This window comes from Echiichthys vipera, assembly GCF_963691815.1.
Source record: "Echiichthys vipera genome assembly, chromosome: 2".
NCBI lineage: Eukaryota > Metazoa > Chordata > Actinopteri > Perciformes > Trachinidae > Echiichthys > Echiichthys vipera.
Window position 1 is genome coordinate 19,358,345 of NC_139827.1, and position 20,142 is coordinate 19,378,486.

General features: G+C 41.0%; 1 protein-coding gene across 1 annotated transcript in view; it reads right to left on the minus strand.

Annotated features, from left to right (window-relative positions):
* Window positions 1–3,330: 3,330 nt before the first annotated feature.
* The window catches only part of doc2g (double C2-like domains, gamma), a gene marked incomplete at its 3' end in the record, with an annotated part of 31,244 nt that continues 14,432 nt past the window's right edge, over window positions 3,331–20,142 (minus strand). The window contains exons 6-11 of the mRNA XM_083935076.1: window positions 18,704–18,830; window positions 18,431–18,487; window positions 16,585–16,709; window positions 7,500–7,581; window positions 7,103–7,199; window positions 3,331–3,470 (exon numbers count right to left, since the gene is read on the minus strand). Coding sequence (XP_083791202.1) covers window positions 3,331–3,470; window positions 7,103–7,199; window positions 7,500–7,581; window positions 16,585–16,709; window positions 18,431–18,487; window positions 18,704–18,830 — 628 coding nt within the window. The remainder of the gene's footprint in view (window positions 3,471–7,102; window positions 7,200–7,499; window positions 7,582–16,584; window positions 16,710–18,430; window positions 18,488–18,703; window positions 18,831–20,142) is intronic.

A 20,142-nucleotide genomic window follows, 5' to 3' on the forward strand; every position in this document is an offset into this window, starting at 1 on the left:
GAGGGAGAGAGGGGGGACAGGCAGACACAGAAAAAAGAGAGGGGGTTAACAGATCTCCAAAAGGGCAGAAAAGAAACAAAGATATGGTATACAAAGGCCGTCTGGTAGAATTGAAATACATTTATTTGTCACTTACATCATTTCAGAATCAGTATTGCTTCAAGTAGTGAGTGGCCCTCACAAAAACATACATCCAGGCCTGGATGTGGATTGTTTTCAAAAGTGATGATGAATAAACACATGTTAACACAACACGTATGCTGCCTGTCTCGTGTTTTTGAAGAATTAATCAGACACGGATCACGTTTCATTCAAAGGAAGACATACGACCACTGAAACAAATTCAATTTATTTTGCGAAGTAGTTACACAAACCCACCACAGGATGGCAGCCATACTGTGTGATTGACATTGAAAGTGAATAAACAGGGACTGCAGTAGTGAATTCCCCCACCTCATTCGCCCCTGCCCTCCTGCATCATTACCACTGATATCACTTTAAGGAAGACGGAAGTGTCAAAATCTGTGACAGTAAAGTTTTTTTAAACCAATAGCTTGCTTGGCAAAGCACAGCAACTGAGGAAAAAAAATACCCTGAATCATCGTATTCACAAACAAATGCACACTGATGACGTAGACTGTAAACACATCAGCATTCAGAATGATCAGCTATGGTTGCACTCTATTATATAAGCTGAGAGTGATTGCTAAACATGCAGCTGTATTGCAGATAAAATTATCACGAGCAAAGCGGGGTCAATAGACAGGATTTAGAAAATTTGGTGACTGTAAACAAAACCAACAGATCCAGAGATAAGAAATGAGCAACCATCCAGCCTGAAATGTGAACTCTATTAGATCACTGTCACCCAGCCTAGCCCCAATCAAAGTACTGAGTATTCCCAGAAATGCATCTTTGATGCCTGGATAACATGTTGTTTTGGTTTGATTATCTCACTGCCGACGTGCTGGGAGTTCTGATGTGCATAGAGAAAGTACAGAATCAACCTCATGCTAAAGTCATTTAAGGTCTAACTGAAAATGTATGAGCTTACCGAAAATGTTTAAGCTTAACGTTACAATATAATGCCCAAGCCCTTTTTATTCTAAACCTAATTCACCACTGAAGGATCCACTTTTCTTTTTTGCAGTCAACAATGAGACATTCACAAGGTTGTCGAAGGACACCAAGAATATGAGCAGCCTGATCGATTCAACAGTTAGAAAAACTCTGGAGGCCGACTGTGGGTGTGCTTTTGTGAACCAGTGTACTGTACGGTCATGGCTGTGGTGATAGATGAACCGAGGGAGTACGTATCATATCCTGGCAGGCATTTAGACGATTCAGTGATAGTCTGGCCCATATGCACCATCAATATGCAGAGATATGCATCAAGACACATAATGGGCATGTGGGTTAAGTGTGCATTCTGGTGTGGTTTTTCAACATCTTGGATCCTGTGATTATCCACTGTCCCCCTGCTGCCGTGCATACAGGGTGCATTCACATTTTACCTCCTGTGGTTAAAGTGTCAGGGGGGGGGATTTCTGCTAACAGAGCAGTTTATCTCAGCAGGCGCTCATGTGTCAAAGACATGGACACAGTCGTTCCAGTGTCTGCTGTCCAAAGGATGACATATATGCCACTACAGTAAGACTTGATATCTAATAGGTCAGAAGTAACGTGATGAATGTAACATTGATCACAGCAATGACTCTCCCTAACACTCTATGTATTTCAAGCCAAATTTATTGTTAAAGGTGGATTAGTGGATTATTTTTTAAGATTTTGGGAAGCCCTGCTCTCATAAATAAAAGAACAGAAATGCCTGAATATTCAAATTAACACATTGCTGCTGCCATATTGCCATGCAGGGAGAACATGTTGCATCATCTGTGACTGTTGGAGCAGAATTGTAGTCACTGCTTATATCCTGTTAAAGCAATATCTGTTCAGTCATTCATCAGGAGAGTCAAGAAGAGCAGTCAGAGGTTACGCATAAAGATATATTCCATTCTTAAAGTTGCTCTATGAATGTCTGGCAATGGGAGAGAGAGATGGCAAAGGGCCCGGCACACATGATTGACAGCTTGTCAGTGTCCTCCAGCCAGGAATGCTAACACCAGTGAGGAATGTGGTGGTGGGGACGGCAGTGGAGAAGAATTTCTCTCTTGTATATGTTTTATGTCCTTTGTTATTATTTCTTCCCACCTCTGTGCTTCAGAAGCTGGACAGAGACATTTTGAACGGAGCGCAACGTGAATACAGATACACACACACACACAGTACAGACAGAAAATGTAGGCACTCATATTCTCATAGCCCTCACACACACACACACACACACACACACACACACACACACACACACACACACACACACACACACACACACACACACACACACACACACACACACACACACACACACACACACACACACACACACACACACACACACACACACACACACACACACACACACACACACACACACACACACACACACACACACACAACACACACACATTCACAGACATATATGGAAACGTTAATGTCTGATATGAAGGTGTATAGAAAGCCACTGTCACTTAAAGACAATGAGAGACATAAGAACAAGAACACTGAAACGGTAAAGGTACAAATCCACCAAATGGATTGTTTTGTGCTTTATAATACGGTATGTTGTTTTGCATCAGATCAACAACCACTAAAATAGAAACTTCTCAGTATACAATCACCCTTTTATAACATTCCCGCTCCTGTAACTATATACCACATTATGACTAGCGTGCACATACTTTTGGCGTCTTTCACTGAATTCATTTTGAGTACATTAATCTCAAATCTCTTCATTAGGTGTAAATTTGAATGACAGAATATGAGCGACTTTCACAATACAATACGGTCTAAAGCACAATTTTGTGAGTATTGTTTTGTTACGTCAACACTTTAATGAGGGCATCGTCACAATTTGGTTCACCTTTTTAAAAAAACAAAGTATTCAGATTACACCTTATTACCATCACTAATATTAGTATGAATATCATAAACTAATACTTGGTGCAGTAATTATCGGTGTTCTATGATTATTATTATTATTGCATGTTTAATCCTTTGCTCTTATCACTGCTTTACTTGGTCTCTGTTATCAACCATCTTCCAGTGAGATAAATCTGTGTGTGTGTGTGTGTGTGTGTGTGTGTGTGTGTGTGTGTGTGTGTGTGTGTGTGTGTGTGTGTGTGTGTGTGTGTGTGTGTGTGTGTGTGTGTGTGTGTGTGTGTGTGTGTGTGTGTGCGTGTGTGTGTGTGGGTGTGTGTCTTGTGCAGTCTAGTCCGGTTTGTCACTGCTCGGGGCTCCTTGCTGTGTGAGCGTATGCCAGTACTCCACTTTCTTCCCTTTGTTTTTGAGACAGTCAAACCAGTGTCTGAGTCTCTGTCCGCTTGCGTTGATGCCCAGCTCCACTCCACCTGCAAATTGAGAGGCAGAAACATAAAACAAGAATCAAGAGGTGATGGGAAATTGATGGTGGGGGATATAAGGATACAGAGATTGTGAGGAATCAAGGAAAGCAATGAAAGAAAAAAAGATCAGTGGTAGAAGAAGTCTTCAGATCCCTAGATAAAATACAAATACAACAATGAAAAAATAGTCCAATACAAGTAAAATGTCTGCATAGAGGTGTCCCCTGTGACTCATATACAGTATATTACACTATTAAATTGTCCATACTAAGCCAGTGCACATGTAGAATTTTACTGTGGTCGAGGTGGAGCTAGGTTCAACTACATTGTACAGTTTAGCCAAATGGTTCCCAACCTGGGGGTCAGGTCCACTCAAAGGGTCACAAGATAAATCTGAGGGGACGTGAGATGCTTCAGGACTAAACACTCATAAACATGCATGATACTTTCTGGTGTAATAGATCAACAGTCATAAGTCACATTATAGATGTGGCTTATGATGAATTATAAGTTTAAGTGTGTTTTGGATGCTTTTGATTTGTTAAAACTAGAGGTTGACTGATGGGGCTTATCATACATTATGACTACCTATACTCACCTGTTCACGCCTATACAATCAGCTGTAGTAAGGACTCATAGAATGCAACAATGCAGCATAGATTAACAAGAAAAATCTAAATGCATGAAAATGCATCATAGCCTGAAAAGTAACTAGTAACTTTAACTTTCAGATTTAAAAAAAATCGAATTAATGGAGTGAAGAACAATACCTCAAAATGTAAGTGGAAATGCAGTTAATTACCACCACTAGTGGCGTAAGAAAATAACAACAAACAAGGGCACAGACTGACAGACCTTTTGTCAAATCTAATATTCAATAATGTAATTGAACTTTTGCAATAATGTATAACACTGATGGCAATAAAAATCATTATTATTTGACTAGCGGACAGATAGGAGAGCAAAGAGGGAAGTAAATAGACATTTGAGACAAATTCCTCCAGGCAGAGAGAGTGAAATTGGCCGCTAGCTGGGGAATTACAAGACAGAGATTTAGATAACGAAAGACTTATTGCAAGAGCATTGATGGGAGGTGGAAGGGGGGGGGGGGGGTGCACAGGGAAGCAGGAAATGAGTCAGGTGAAAGTCAGTGGTGGTGACGGAGGAGGCGTTGGTGGATAGGCAGACTGTAGGATAGAGAGATGCGGGCAGTCGTCACACTGAGGTTATTACAAAGCCATTCCTTTGGCGGTGATTGCACAGTTAATGGAGCGTGAAGTTTAAAACACAGCATATTGGCGATGCTGTCTTCTAACAGTGTCTTGGAAAATGACAGCCGCGAGCAAACAAGGCCCGATTGTTGATCTGCGACTCATCTGAGCTTGGCATTGAGATGCCCGAAATGCTGCTTTTGGAGGGACAGCAGCAGCCTTTAAGTGGTTCCAAGCCTGAAGCCTCCCTCCCTCCCCTCTTTCCTTTCACACACACAGACACACAACTCTGAGAGCAGGTCCAAACCTGTTGACAGATTCAATAGGATAATCACGCACAACACTACCGCCCCCACAACACTCCCACCACCGTCGAACAGTAATCGATGGAGAGTTTGCAGAGCCTGCAGGTTACTTGTGACAAACGGTCAGCCATCCTGACACGGGAGCAGAAGAGGGATAAGGAACCAGAGCTGAAGGAGATGATGCAGACGAGTGTGAGGCTGACACTCAGGCTGGCAGGCTGAGTGTCAGGTTCGACCGTGTCCTCTGTTTACTTATTTTTACCCCTTACAACATTTTCCTCTTCTGCACATCTGCCTCACTTAACCCCACCAGCAGATACAAAGGAACGTGTGTGGTGAACTAAATATCTAGCAGAAGTGTAGACCTGAAGGCGTGTGCTTCAAACAAAGTTCTTGTTGTTGATCATTGTGTCCAACGATATCAGTAACTTTTCAAAACTGTCTCTGTGTCGTCACACACCTCAACCATATCCTTAGCTGTCAGTAGCTCCTCACAGGATGCTGATTGGTCTAATCCGCTGGGGGTTTGGACACAAACACATTACTTGAAGCCTGATAAGATGGATTTTCATGTGATCTTGTAAGAATCCAGTTGGCGTGCAAGGCAAGCACTATGAATACCTTTGAAGAGAGAATGTCCGAGTGTGTGCACCATCACTTGCACAAATTAATAAAATAATTAATCTCTCTTGCCTTCTTTTCTCGCTCAAATTTTTAAAAAGCAACACTGCACCTTAATTTTAATTATTTGAGTTAAATACTATTTTACCGGCTTTTAATACAATAATGCAATTACAGTTTAAATTGACTTGACTTGAGAGTGAAGATGTTCCTGAATCGAATACCTCAGTTTAGCGAGTCTTCCAAGTACCAATCCGATACCTGGTACAACTGTATATGGTATCTTACTTTGTGAAACTCATTGGAAACATTTCCACGGTAGGTAACATGAGTCAGGGATCGCTGTGACATTAGAGGGTGAGTCTGTGGTTTAAATCTAAAAACAGTTTTAAAATCTATAGTGTCTATATAGTTTCTTTAGCCGGCTGTATCCTGTTTTCTGTAAGGTTTTACGATGTAACATAGACATAACTCGGCTCACTTAAAATCAGAGGTTTAGATTTCATTCATTGTGAAGATGAAATTTCCCGTCTCTCCTTGCTTATCGATTCTTCCCACAAGTCATCTACTTGATTTATTGTCTGTGTTTTTGTGTACTTTTGCCCTCACAAATTTTATTCTCTAATTTTTTATTTTTCTCCTCTATTCATCTCTGAAATCTCACCTTTTACCATGTAACATCCTCTACATCTTCAGCTAAGCCCATTAGCCCGCTTGTTCCTGATCTCTTCTCTTATACAAGCGCACTGGGATTATGTTCGCTCAGCCTCTTTATCAACTCGTTTTCTCCATTCTTCTTTGTCTCGGTGTCAATTTTCTCCCAGCCTGGATTAACATTAACATCACTGGCAGGCTGATGTAGCAAAACCTGTAATGATAACGGTCAGGTGGAATGGTCATTATCGGGGGCTGAACGTCAGACTGATGGTCTTTTCTCCCAGCAGGGCTAATAACTCTGACACTGGGTGTCTCCCACCAACCCACGGCCTCACACTCATGTGCGCACACACACATTAGACATAGTAAAACGCTTTGATCTGAAGGCCTTTAAGCTCACAGGGTGGTAATCCATTCTCACTGTGCTTCCCCACTATTTCCCCATCACTCCATAATCTCCCATGAGCTCTATTGCCATGATATACACATCAGGCAATGCCAGAGCTGTTAAGCAGTCTGACGAAGCAGCAGCGATCTGAACTGCCAAGTCCATGAAGGATGGGGGTACTTTTTGATTTCTAAAGCATCTCTACTTCCTTTTCCAATCAAACGCTCATGCTCGCTCAAATCGTTCTCCTCAAGCCTTATAATTTCCCCTCGTCTCTCTGCATTTATGTATTTTCTTTTACTTCTCTCTCCGCCCACGCTCAGCCTGGTTTTTATGTTTTCTGCAATTGCATTGCTTTCATTCAGACACTCTTGTACAGTCATCTACTTTGCTGCTGCAGCTTCCCTCTCCACCCCTCCCCTCCACACATCAGGTTTGTTCTTTTTCTCAGCCTACCTATGAAGTCGTTGCTCATTCCCAAGTCGTAGTCCCACACAGTGATCTCAAGGGTTTTCTTTGCCAGCTGGTCCAGGGTAACTTCATATGAAAACTCCTGTGCAGGTGGTGCACACAAGAGCATGTTGATATTAATGATTCATTAACACGAGAGTTGAAAGGATCTGAATTCCTAATTTAGTGCATTTTTGAGTAGAAACATGAAGATTGATGCTAAGAACATATTCAAGGAAGGAATGTCAGACTTGAAGGAAGTTTAAAAAAAAAAGTATGCTTAATCGCCATGCTCATCCAAACCTCAGATACACTACAGAACATTATCTTTAGCTCACTGTAGAAAATCAAAGAAGTTGCCAGTTGTATTGTGGTTATTTGTAGAGCAGGAGACGAGCTGTACCTCATTGAATTCGGGGTTGAGAGTCTTTTTCTTCACTGAAGTCTTGTTCTTGGACTTTTTCCCCATATCTGGCTGCAAGATGCTGAGGAAGAGAGAGAAAGGAGAGCAACAGCTAAAGAGGTCATAAATTTATCAGGACTTTGGGGAATAGTTGGACGTTTTATAAATGCGCTGATTTGCTTCTGGCCGAGAGTCAACCGTTGAACTATAGATAGAGATTTAGAAGTGCTGTTAGGTGAAGTTTGTACAATGGAGCTCAAATCTCAAATGCATTTTACCTTTTAAACAAGAACAGAGCAACCATTATTGCTGCAATTCATCCGTCACTTTAAAAAAAAAAATCTTTTGCCCTTTTGTGACAGTGAACTTTGCTGAATGGCAGAAACAAATGAAGACAGAAAGTTTGCAAAATCTATTTTTGAGATAATTGGGACCCAAGTCTTTTGAACAAAGACAGGGGCAGTGAGAGAGTGAAAGAGAAACAAAGAGAGACAGTAGACCCCAGCAAGATCATAATCAGGCTGATGACGGAGGCCTGTGCTCCAGCGAAGAGGCAACAGAAGGATCGCTAAAGGTCGATAGGAGTCATCATCAGCATAAATTCCAAGTCAAGATGTTCAGGCGGTGAGATATCTCACTCTTCCAGCGACGACACCCCCCACCACCAAGTGATGGATCCTGACCTGACAGCTGATGCATGAGATGGGCTCGGGGTTGTGACTGCAGAGCCGGAATCAGAGCGAGTGAAGGATGGAAGGATGAAGGTGGGAAAGAACAGGAGTGGGAGGAATTGATAAAAAAACAAAACAAGGTGATGGCAATAAGACTTGAGACACGTTGTCAGTGATAGACATTTTTTTGGATGAACGTCCAAAACGATTGGACTTTAGTTATCAGTGACAATTATGACTTCAAGTTATCCTAAGAGGCCTCAATATCAGAGTTTGTCCAGATGTTCTCAGCAAGACTCCACATCTACTGTAGAGGGCTTAACGGGTAAGAGAAATCTAAGGGATGCTTAAAGTAGATTTATAAGAATAAGTCTGTATGAAATAACCACATGGTAAAGCCGTTTTGTATACTCCTTTGTGAATTAAATACTTGACAACTGAAAAGAGAGAGTATTTTGTATGTACATAATGTGCGAACATCAGAATGTAAAGCATTGTCAAAATGACGTAGAGATAACTGTAACGAAGCCACAAAGCCACAGAGAACAACAATACTGTTCGGTTTAAATTCAGTTTACTTTTCTGAAACAATCTGAGATGGGAAAGTTGTTCTCTGGTTGAACTGCTCACCACTACATAACTAAATGTGAAGCACTAATTACTACTCATCATAAATTAGTTAAATTGGTGGGTTAGAAACAGGAGCTGACGGATTGGTACAGATGTGTTTAATCTTGTCAGTTAGTGCAGCTACAGCATAATAACCTTCAGTTTAAAACTGTGAAAAATAAGGACATTAGCACTTTGGGGCAAATAAACACAAATGGTCCAGGGGCCAAATATGTGCAAATGACATGTAAATTTGCATGAAGTTTTTCTGTCTGCACACTCTCAACAGCTCTCTCTACCCTTTGGTGAAACACCCTCTGGAAGGACATATACAGTACACATCTTCTGACATGATTTTGTTCATACTACTAATAAACCTACTGTGTACTTTTTACACTCTTGATTATAGTGTGTTTCAGTTAATGACATGTTATCAAGCAGCTTCTTGTCACTAGTCACAGGCTGTGTTAGGTGTTTATTGTATTTTAAAAAGGTCATCTTCTCCATGAGCTAATCAGCATTAAAATACCTGGTGCCTATACAAAGGTCTGACTACCTTCATAAGAAAAGAAACAAGAAGAAAGAGAGAAATCCACTGAGAAGCAGCCAAACAAAGCCTCTGTTTGACCAGCGGCATGTGAGAGGGTGAGGTGAGAGCCTGGGGGACGTCTCAGTCTGAGCCGCGCAAAATCACATTTTACATTCGGCTCTGAGGCCGTTCACACGGGGGATTCCAATTTCCAGAGTAACAAAACACAATTTGACAGCAACATTCATAATAACAACAGCATAAATAGAAAAAAAAAATATGTACAGCAGCAACCAAAATATGCCCAAATTACCATAGAAAATTCAATGTGAAGAATCATTTAACATGGAAGGCTGGCCCACAGAGATAGGGGGGATTATCCCTTCAGTTATTGTTGTCTGAGTCTTTAAAAAGTAGGTCGTTCACTGCAAATAAACTCACATTTTTCAGCGCTGTTTTTCTCTATAATGATGATGATGCATAAATATTATTCAATAAAACTGTTTTGTTTTTCTCATATGGAGCAGTATGGTTGTTAGGACAACTCTTTTTAAGACTGACGTAAGGGGGTGGACAAAAACACAGGAAGAAACCAGAGATAGCATACTCAAACCTTATGCACGAACAGCTCCTCAAAATCTCAAGCATTTATTGATTTACATTAGGTAGTATTTTTTTTTCATGGTGTTAATGCTTTTCCAACTAGCAACTGCTAACTGCTGTCTTCATGCTACCTACCAGCCCATGCTACAGTCATAAGCTTACTAATTGATTGAATAATCTGTAGAATACTCGATTACAAAAAGATTCGATAGCTGCAGCCCAAGTGTGGAGTGACCAGCAGAAAAGTGAGACAATGACAAAAAGAAACAACCAAAATAAAGAAGTGACAGGAACAGATGAGGGAGCTGGTCCTATAACCAGGAACCAGAGTTATGATGGTGAGATGCGAAAACCAAACAAAAATATATGATAGAAATATGGGTGACAGTTGGAACGAAAAGCTAAATATATGCCTGCTGCAGAGAGGAGTCAGGATTTTCACTTCATATAAGCGTTCAGAGGGAAATAGAGACAGAGCAAAACTGTGAAGCTTGGCAGTGTTACTTGGTCAGCAGTAAATAGCTGACATGTTAAGCACTTTTTTCTGCCATCACGTGTCTTTTTTCCTGACAGAATAAATTATTCTTCTAACATTTTGGTTAAAGTGTGAAGAACAGGGGAGAGGAATGGAAAGTCCTTCTGAAGGATGTAAATTTGGTGTTCAAATGCTAATTTGTCCTTTTAAATGAAAGACAAATTAGTTCTGCGATAATTCTGACCTTGTGTCACTTGAATGGCTTCTAAAGGCTGATTGAGAGAAAAGACCAATTGGAAAAGCCCTCTGGGCGAATGCACAGACACACACACACGCACGCACGCTGCATGCACGATAAAGACAGCATCAAGATCAGCTTCGGTTTCAGATTCCTCAAGAGGATTGCTGGTGTTACAGCTGCAGGAAATCACCGCTCTGACAGTGAAGTAGGGCAGAACGCTAGCTAAGCAAATTAATTCTTTACCCCTATGTCGACTTAATTGCTCAGAATACTCAAGAGACATAATTCACCTATGCCAGCAATACATTCACCCCCTATTTTGTTTATTTCTTTGTTAAAGTTAACTTCCCTAAAACTTCAGACCATGAATTATGTTGGGTGGAAATCATAAAAGGATGAATGAAAAGAGCAGCAAATACTCTGCAGAGCAACCACTGAAGTGGGGTGAACTAGTAACAGAGGACAACAAAAGGATAAAGTTGGAAGACAGGCAAATGAAAAAAAAACCCAAAACAAGGTGCCAGAAATACAAATCAGATCAGAGCAGTCGCTTCACAAAATCATGTCAACTAAAAAGAGCCAGTAGAAAAAAAAGCATCCTGTAAAAGGATATAGAACAAGATGAGGGAGACACAACGAAAAAGTAATAAAATGCACCATTAAACAGAAAGAAGAGGATGAGCTGGATACTCTAAGTGCATAAGGACTTTTTTGATGCACTCGAAAACTTTGTGCAGCAAAGGAGACTGATAAAGCACAAGGCGTCACTTTTAAAGCAGAGGAACACATCGCAAGAACGAAAGAAGAAAAATATCCACGTGAGACTTCTTTTATACAATTTTTGTTTCTCTCATTTCTCTAGAAGAACTTTAAAATCCCAATACTGTGAGCAAGTGTCAAAAAGTTGTGCTCAATATTTTGACACAAACAACTAAAAACACTGTCAGACAGAAAGTTTTTCAATACAGTTATTGTCTGTGTCCCTCTAATTCTTCTTCTCTCCCTCTGCTTCACATCTTCCATCTACAACAAGTTTTCTACAATAAAGGCATGAGTATGATTTCTCCATTGCAGTTTGTAAACTCAACATTCAAGGTTGGCCTTGCCTCCCTGGCTCAACGGCAGCTTTTCGCATCACTATTTGCGGGGTTGTTTTTGGCACTGTATCTGCCTTTTTCGGGACTTCATCTTGGATGCCTGTTTTTGCCTGCGTGGAGGCTACACAGCCATTTCCCGGAGACTAATGCCAGGCGCGGAGCCAGTGGCTCATTACAGAGGGGGCGGGGACCTCTTGTGGGCCCTTATATCCTATTGGCTGACAGCTGATCAATCAGTCGCAGTGATAAAGAGGAAACTTACAGAGACAGAAGGGTGGATCGGAGAGAATATGGATATGAAGTGTGTTAATTCAGGGCCATGGGCAGTGCCATGGATTCATTCTTAAACACTGAACTGCTGATATTTCAGCACCATGGCCACCACCATGAATTTGCTAAAACCTGGGTCGTTACTGCAATGACCAAGCATTCTGCATTAGCGCTGGTGACTGGTAATGTTAGGTAAATATGATATAAAATACTGATGTTGGGAAGGGGCAACAACATTCTTACATGTTACATGTTACCTTCTTACGCACCGTCTGCCCTCCTGCTGGCTCTGCCATTGGCTAATGCCCAGAAACATCCAGAACTCAGCCAAGTGACAAGAAAAGAGAAAATCCAGGCAGATGGCATCTTGATGAATGAGAGGGATTCTTTTTGAGTGTTTTTTTCAAGGGAAATCCTACTCATTAAGTCTTTAAACTAGACAAATAGGTTGTTCATCCATGCCTTCTGAAAGGCAGGATTTTGTTGTTTCCACACAAATACAACTTGCTTAGAGATTTGAGTTAAAATAAGTAATCGTTCCATTTATAAAGCGCTTTATCCAAAGAGTTTCACAATTTGACCATGAGGAGCAATTTGGGGTTCAGTCAGCGTCTTGCTCACAGACACGTCGTCATGTGGACTGTAGGGGGCTGCAATAATAACTACGTCTTTAAGATTGTGGAATGATTGTGGTCATGGTTAAAATAAACCAATGTTGACTGTAAATAGGAAATAAACAACAGCCTCTCTTGTTCAATTCTGACGTTTTATTGTCCCTCCCAATCACCCTGACCTCTCTCTGCAGACTCTGTGGCTCTATAATAATGTCACACTACTTCCTACTTCACGCCGATGGACAAGTCATACTTCCTATGCTAGAGGGCGTCGTCACTTCATGGTAAACAAACAAGTCTCTCCATGACTCCAGACTTATCATAGTTATGTGATGGTGCCTGTAAACTTCTCTATGGAATTAGTCAGAGAAGGGTGTTATAAGTAGATGTAGGTCGCAATAACTTAGCAGAGGATCCAAAGTGCAAACCTTCGAGATCTCAAACAGTGTGTCATGCAACTGTGCATGTCAAAAAAGCCAACCAGTTGAACAGATTTTCTGCCAGGAGTTTGGTTGAAAACAGAAAAGAAATCATACATACAGTATATGAATAAATGTGACTGTAAAGTATTAAAACACAATAGCCAAGTAAAAGTCTCTAAATGACACCAGTGCACATTCACTTATGTGCCCGCCAGCCGAAGAATGTTCAAACTTTAAACCTACATTAAGCGCACAAAGGAGGAGGTGGATACTCAGACTAATCCAAATCTTTTCTGCAGCCATCCTCAGGACATTAACAAACATTGTCTTGGTCAACCAAGTCAAGAGTAGCTTATTGAACCTTCAATAACTGTATTCCAATCCACTAGTTTGTAAGAAACGAAAAGTTACAAAACCTTTAGAAGTCCTTTAGATGCAATTTCAGAAACTCAAAGCTCGTTCTGCTTCTAAGCCTCCCACTCCTGGAGGTGGCGTTGGTTACAGGATTGGTTGTGCTGTGTGGGAGCTCTCTCAATCCCTGCACTGATGGTATTTAAGTGCACCAGGCAGATCAGAGATTGAGATGTGTGGGTTTTATCCGTCACCATGCCTTACAGGCAGCTTGGCTCAGGTGAGAAGTGTTGGACACTTTGCCTTTCCTCGGCTCTGTGTTTAAAAAGGCTTGAACTGGTGCAGTCTAACAGAATGATAGCACATTATGATTGGCAAAATAACTAAATCGTTTTAATTAGTGATTACAACCTCTTGACGTTCGGACGGCCTCTTGGCTAAATTAATTTGTGAGTATGTGAATGTGAATATGTTGGTATCATTGTAAACTACACAATCTAAAGAATCCATTGGTACCAACCATAACATGTTAGCTTGTCAGGAAGAGCTTAATTACACAAACTGGCATGGACATTTTTCAAGGGGTCCCTTGACCTCTGCCTACAAGATATCTGAATGAAATTGATTCTATGGGAACCCTCTCCCCTTTGCAGACATGCCAACTTTATTATAATCCCAGACAGTTTAGGGTGAAACAAAGGATGCAGTTTTTCCTCATACAGTACAAATATTCTATTTCTGCCATTCTAAAATGTATTTAAATATTTCTGTATACTGAGGTCCCTAAACAGTCTTGGGATGGCATGAATTGCATCTGACTGTAAAGCTGAGACTCCAATTATATTCATGTGTGATGGTTTTAGTCCCCATAGTAGCCATTTCATTGTAGTGAGACCATGTCTGCTTTTTTTTAAAGATTATTTTTTTGTCAGTTTTCCAAGCCTTTTATTAGATAGGACAGACAGGAAATGGGGTGATAGAGGGGGAGACATGCAGCAAAGGCCCACAGGACGGAGTCGAACCCGCAGCTGCTGGCTCGAGGACCTTCAGCCTCTTTACATGGGGCCATCAGGACCATCAGCCCATCAAACTGCAACCCCTCCCCACCACGACTACGCCTCGATATTCTGTCCATGAAAATCACAAACAGGATTGGTGACAAAGCGCACCCCTGGCAGAGGCCAACCCCCACCGGGAACGAATCCGACTTACTGCAGAGGATCCGGACAGTGTACAGTGTACAGAGATTGGATGACCCACAGAAGTGACCCCCTCACCCCATACTCCCGCAGCAACTCCCACAGTATCTCCCGGGGGACCCGGTCATATGCCTTCTTCAGATCCATAACGCACATGTAGACTGGATGGGCATACTCCCAGGCCCCCTCCAGGATCCCTGCGAGAGTGAAGAACTGGTCCGTTGTTCTACGTCCAGGATGGAATCCACATTGTTCCTCTTCAATCTGAGGTTTGACTATAGGATGAACCCTCCTTTCCAGCACCTCGGAGTAGACTTTACCAGGAAGGCTGATAAGTGTGATACCACTGTAATTGGCACACACCCTCTGGTCCCCCTTTTTAAACGGGCAGTGTCGAGTTTTTTTTAAACTTGTATAAAATGAGCTGTTGTGACCTTTAGGGTAATCACAGCCTCATGCAACTTTACAACCACAGACTAGAGACCTGGATTATTCAGAATGTATATTAGGTATATTGACACTAAGGGGGTTTCTGAGCAGTTTCCACAACAGAAGTGCTCGCCATCCATTCACCCAAAATGCAATTCTTACAGAAATCTCCAAATGTCAAAAATTTGACCAATTACAATAATTGTCACGTGGTAAAAACAAAGTTAAATTTAGCACTAAATCCGTGTAAAATATGGTATCAATGCAAAAAATTGCTGCAACAACACAACAACATTGCTACTGAAACATAATTGGGCATGTGCTAAGGAGTTAATCTAATAATCATTAGTTTTGATTAATTACCGGTAGTTCAGTCTATAAAATGTGAGGAAATCACTGACCCCAAGGTAACATCTTCAAATTGCTTGTTTGATCAAAACAGTTAAAAAAAAAAGAGAAAAGCAGAAAATCCTCACAGTGGAGGAACAACCCAGTGTCTTCTTTGTTTGATAAATGACTAAAACAATTAATTGATTATCAAAGCTGTCTCCTAATTTTTCTTATAGATTCATTCATTCAATAATTTACAGATCATTGCAGCTTTAAAGTAATCCATCCTCCATCATAATCAGCAGTGCGATTGGAGTCGTGTCTCTATTGGATGGCAGAGACATTTGAACATGCCCCCTCTCACAACAGAAACCTTACATATAGATAGATTCTCCATCAGCTAACGAAGATGGAGTTTAAGTGTGTGTGTGAGGATGGTTAAAGGGAAAAGTGTATGTGAAATAACAACAAAGATAACGTTGTCTAACTCTCAGAGCCAAAACTCAGCTGGATTCATACTACACACTAATCAATAGGCTTTGAGTACTATGCATTCATACTGTAGGAGACAAGTGAAAAACTGAAGTATACTCAAAAAGTCAGTATGCAGCCTTAAAAATGTTTGATTCTAAAGTGTACTGTCAATGTACACTTCTATCCTTCAATGTAATCCACAAAGGAAATGGAGCAGCTGCTCACAGGAAAAAAAATAAAAGTTGTGGTTGGTGACGAAACACCTTCAGAAACTCTGAGTGCTCCTTCAATATCCACACATGGATAACACATGGCATGGTTAATATACAGTTTTTAGATGAGATCAAAAAAAGATTATAGCCACATACAGTAGTAGTATATGCATATCCAAATATAACATCAGATACCTTGGCAAAAATGATCAAGATCAAAGGCACACACACCCACACACACACACACACACACACACACACACACACACACACACACACATACAATATATGTTTTCCACAACTCCTCCTTTCCCCATTCTCTTTAAAGGGGGTAGATAAAGTCACAGTTGCCACATTTATGGGAAATACGGCAGATTGAAATAAAGTAGAATTGTCCTTTAACTCGGGCCACTGCTGAACCCATTGTGCCAACCCACACACTCTGACATTTCGCACTGTAAGAACATCACATTACTGTGAATTGCTAATGCAGAATAGCAGCATATGAGCATAATTTGTAGGATGCCAGCTTTGTTCATGAATATCAGACATGACTTACATTTTGACAAAGGGGTCAGAGTAGCCATTGGAGTCCATGGCGGCCAGATGGGCACAGCGTATGATCCCAACGAGCAGGCAGCCCTTCTCTGTGTTATAGCACAGTGACACCAGGATGCGGCCTCGCTGGGGACACAGAAAACAACAGTGTCAGACACAGCACCGGTTTTCAACCTGACGTTCCCCTCTTAAATTAATACACAGTGGGGGATCCTGCAGCAGGGTCAATAAAGATCCTAAAAACTTTTCCCTCAAAGCCACACACATAAAATAAGGAAAACAGGGAAATGGGATTCAATTCATTGTGATTTGCTGCAATGTTTTCACTACCTAGGATATAGTGTTTTTTTATGCACAGGCAACAGGAGGATTTTAATTAAAGCTTATAATTAAAGGCTTTATCTGAGCTTAACAAAATAACACTGCTCCTTTCTCCTTTTAATCTCGAGAAAGAACCAAAAACGAAACTACGAGTCCAATCAGAAACCAAAAGCTATTAGCCTCTGTCTCTGAAATCATAACGTGATATCAGATAACTACCACCAGAAGAAGAAAACAATGTACCAGCAGCATTGGTGTAATTTACGACATGGACTCCTGTGAACAGTTTCCCATCACAACAGTCTGTTACAGTTCATGCCTCAGACACAAATACTCATTAAAAATCACCTGATTAAACTTTCTTTTCCTTTAGAGCTAGTGAAAATAGAGGATCAATTACAATGGCTGAAAAGATAAGAAAATATATCAGATAGAGGAGAGTAATAGGAAATTATAATGAGCCATGTGTTGGTTGAAAGCGGGAACAGAGACGGCTTAGAAACGAGACAACTTAGAGTCATTTACTTTATCTGTGTCATGTGGGTTTTGCCACTGCTCGGCTTTGTGAGGAGACTAGCAGCAGGTCCTGAGTGTATTGATTCCAGTTGGAGAAGTGAACATGAGGACACATCATGGCCGATTCTCTTCCCCCATAGTCACCAAGTAAATATCTGACCATTTTTTTTCACAAGCCACATATCTCCCTAACATTCTGACACCAAAGACACCTATTCAGATAGGATTAGTTTAATGTGGGGACATGAGGTAAAATAGTTTTATCTCTGAACACCTGTAATACAAATGACCAATTCCCACGTGATAAAGAAATACCTTTACTCTACCAGAAGTGGAAGGGGTTACTCGATTTACGCACTGCCATCACCTCCCTGTTGCCATGTGCGTTCTACGTAACTTCCTGATATCACAAAACTAACTTAACACGAAACTAAAGTACAAAATAATTTACCTAAAAGCAGTGATAAGAGTGCTTCTTCAAGCACCTCAGTGCTAAAAAAATGTGGAAACTAGGCATTGATGGGATATGACGGAATATCAACATATGCTTTACAGAGGGTCATATTCGGACAGGACTAGTTGTACTTAGTATTTTTTCCAGACTGTTTTACAAAAGGTGACAATTGCCGTATATTTTACTTACATTCTTCGGAATAATTACTAACACTGCGCATTCGGACAGGACTAAAACCTCTGCTTAAAATGACCTTACCCCACGTCCCTAAATTAAACTAATCCTGTCCGAATAGGGCTTAAAATTGCATTTTTCAGTCTGACAAAGCAGGGAAAGATTTACTTTGTTCAAGACCGGTCTCTGTCTCATTAACACACTCTCGTAAGATCTGGCACCAGGCTAACTTCACCAAACCTTCGCAAACTCCCTCAAGTTCAACTAATTTTCATAATGCTAAATTGGGCTGTTAGCTGTGTAAATCTCTGATGTTAGCAAAAGTGAATATGAATACATTATGCAAATACAATCTTCCATTCATGCATCCACCCTGTCTTACCTCCTCCTCTGCCACGACCGCTCCCTGCTCCACCGTTTGATTGTTAGCTTCTTTATTCTGAAACCAGAGGGAGAGACATCATGGTTATATCACACAGAGCCTCCAGGTGAATATCTATTACACATTATAATGCAGTATTTGAAATTGATGACTGATATAGCCCCCAGGCAAACATGCACAATGGAAATAGGACACATCTTGAAATATGTCCACAGAAACCTATTTGGTATTTATGTGCATGGTCACACATGCACAAAAACACAACACACCTACCTGTGCAATTCTCTCCAGGCCCATATTGTAGCGCTTGTTCTCGCCCTCTTTCAACTTCTTCAGAGCCACTCTCACCTCTCCAATGAATTCATTTCGTCCAAGTCTGTCCATGTCACACACACACAGCCTTTGCACGCATACAGATGCAGAGATGAAGAGAAGAGGAGCAGGTGAGTCATTGAAAAAGGTGCAGATGAACCCAAGACGCTGCTTTGCTCCTCTCATTATTTAGAAGCAAGCGTAGACTGTGCCAAATATATCCAGTGCATCTGAATAATCAGTCAGATCCTCATGTGAGCAACCCTGTGAATGGTAAAAAGTTGTGCGACTGCTGAAGAGAAAAGAGGGGTTTCCAAAGGATGTCATTCATTTCCAATTTGGCTGTTTCTCCATCAGACACGTCGTAATTGAAAGATGTAAGCAGAAAGCGATTGTTTGAAGCAGTTAATCATTTCAAAGGACAATGAAAACAAACAAGCACAATATTCTTTTTCCACCAAAATTAGCAAGTATATGCTTTTTTAAACATAGACTCCTTTTCCATTGCCAGTAGACATGTATGCCTTTCTTTTTCTTTTCCTGGAGTGTCACGTGGAACATCACAAACGGTTAGTAAGCAGTAGAAATGTGGATGGTACCAACAGAAAATATTGAGGTATCTCGCACACTGAGCCGATACTAAAAGGAGCAGACAGCGATTGGTTCAGCTGTTCCTCTGAATCGTGGTTGAAGAGGAAATACAGTGAGAGATGGATGGAGCAGGGAGAAATTAAAAGTTTTTCAGCTCCTTGTTCAGCTTGTTTTTCAGCTCGTTTTTCAGCGCATGGCTCTTACCATCCGGTAATAACCCCGCACCATGAGTAAGTGTACCGTCTGAGGTGGAAACACAAAACAGATGTTAGTGTAAGTGTTTAGGTACACGTCCATATGGGTTACGTACGGTTCTCAAGGTACTATACCAAAAGTGTTTGATGGAAACACAGCTAAAGAGTCACACCAGTTAACAACGAAGACGCAATGTTTTCATCTCTTTCCCAAACGGAGGTGAAGCCGATAAATACCTGTGACTACTGCAGAGTCATTTATTCCAGGAATGAATGCATCCTGGGATAAATCTCTCTTTAGCTGCACTCTAAATTTAAAAAGACAACTGAATCAGTATATTTGTCTTTGTTGCTACAGGTCTATAAAGTGATTTACTCCACAGAGCACACTTATTTAAACTGACGGTGATGGTTGATGGAGGGTGAATATTCCATCAGCTACAGTAGTCTTCACAGCCCATCACCTGCAACAATATTCCCTGTGTGCTCAAATATTCCCAGATGGACTGTCACTGCTCTTGATTTCTTCCTCGCTCTTCAATATCTATTCAACCTTTGTTCTCCGTCTCTCACACACATACACACAAACGCACACCTTCCCTCTCTTCCTGTTCC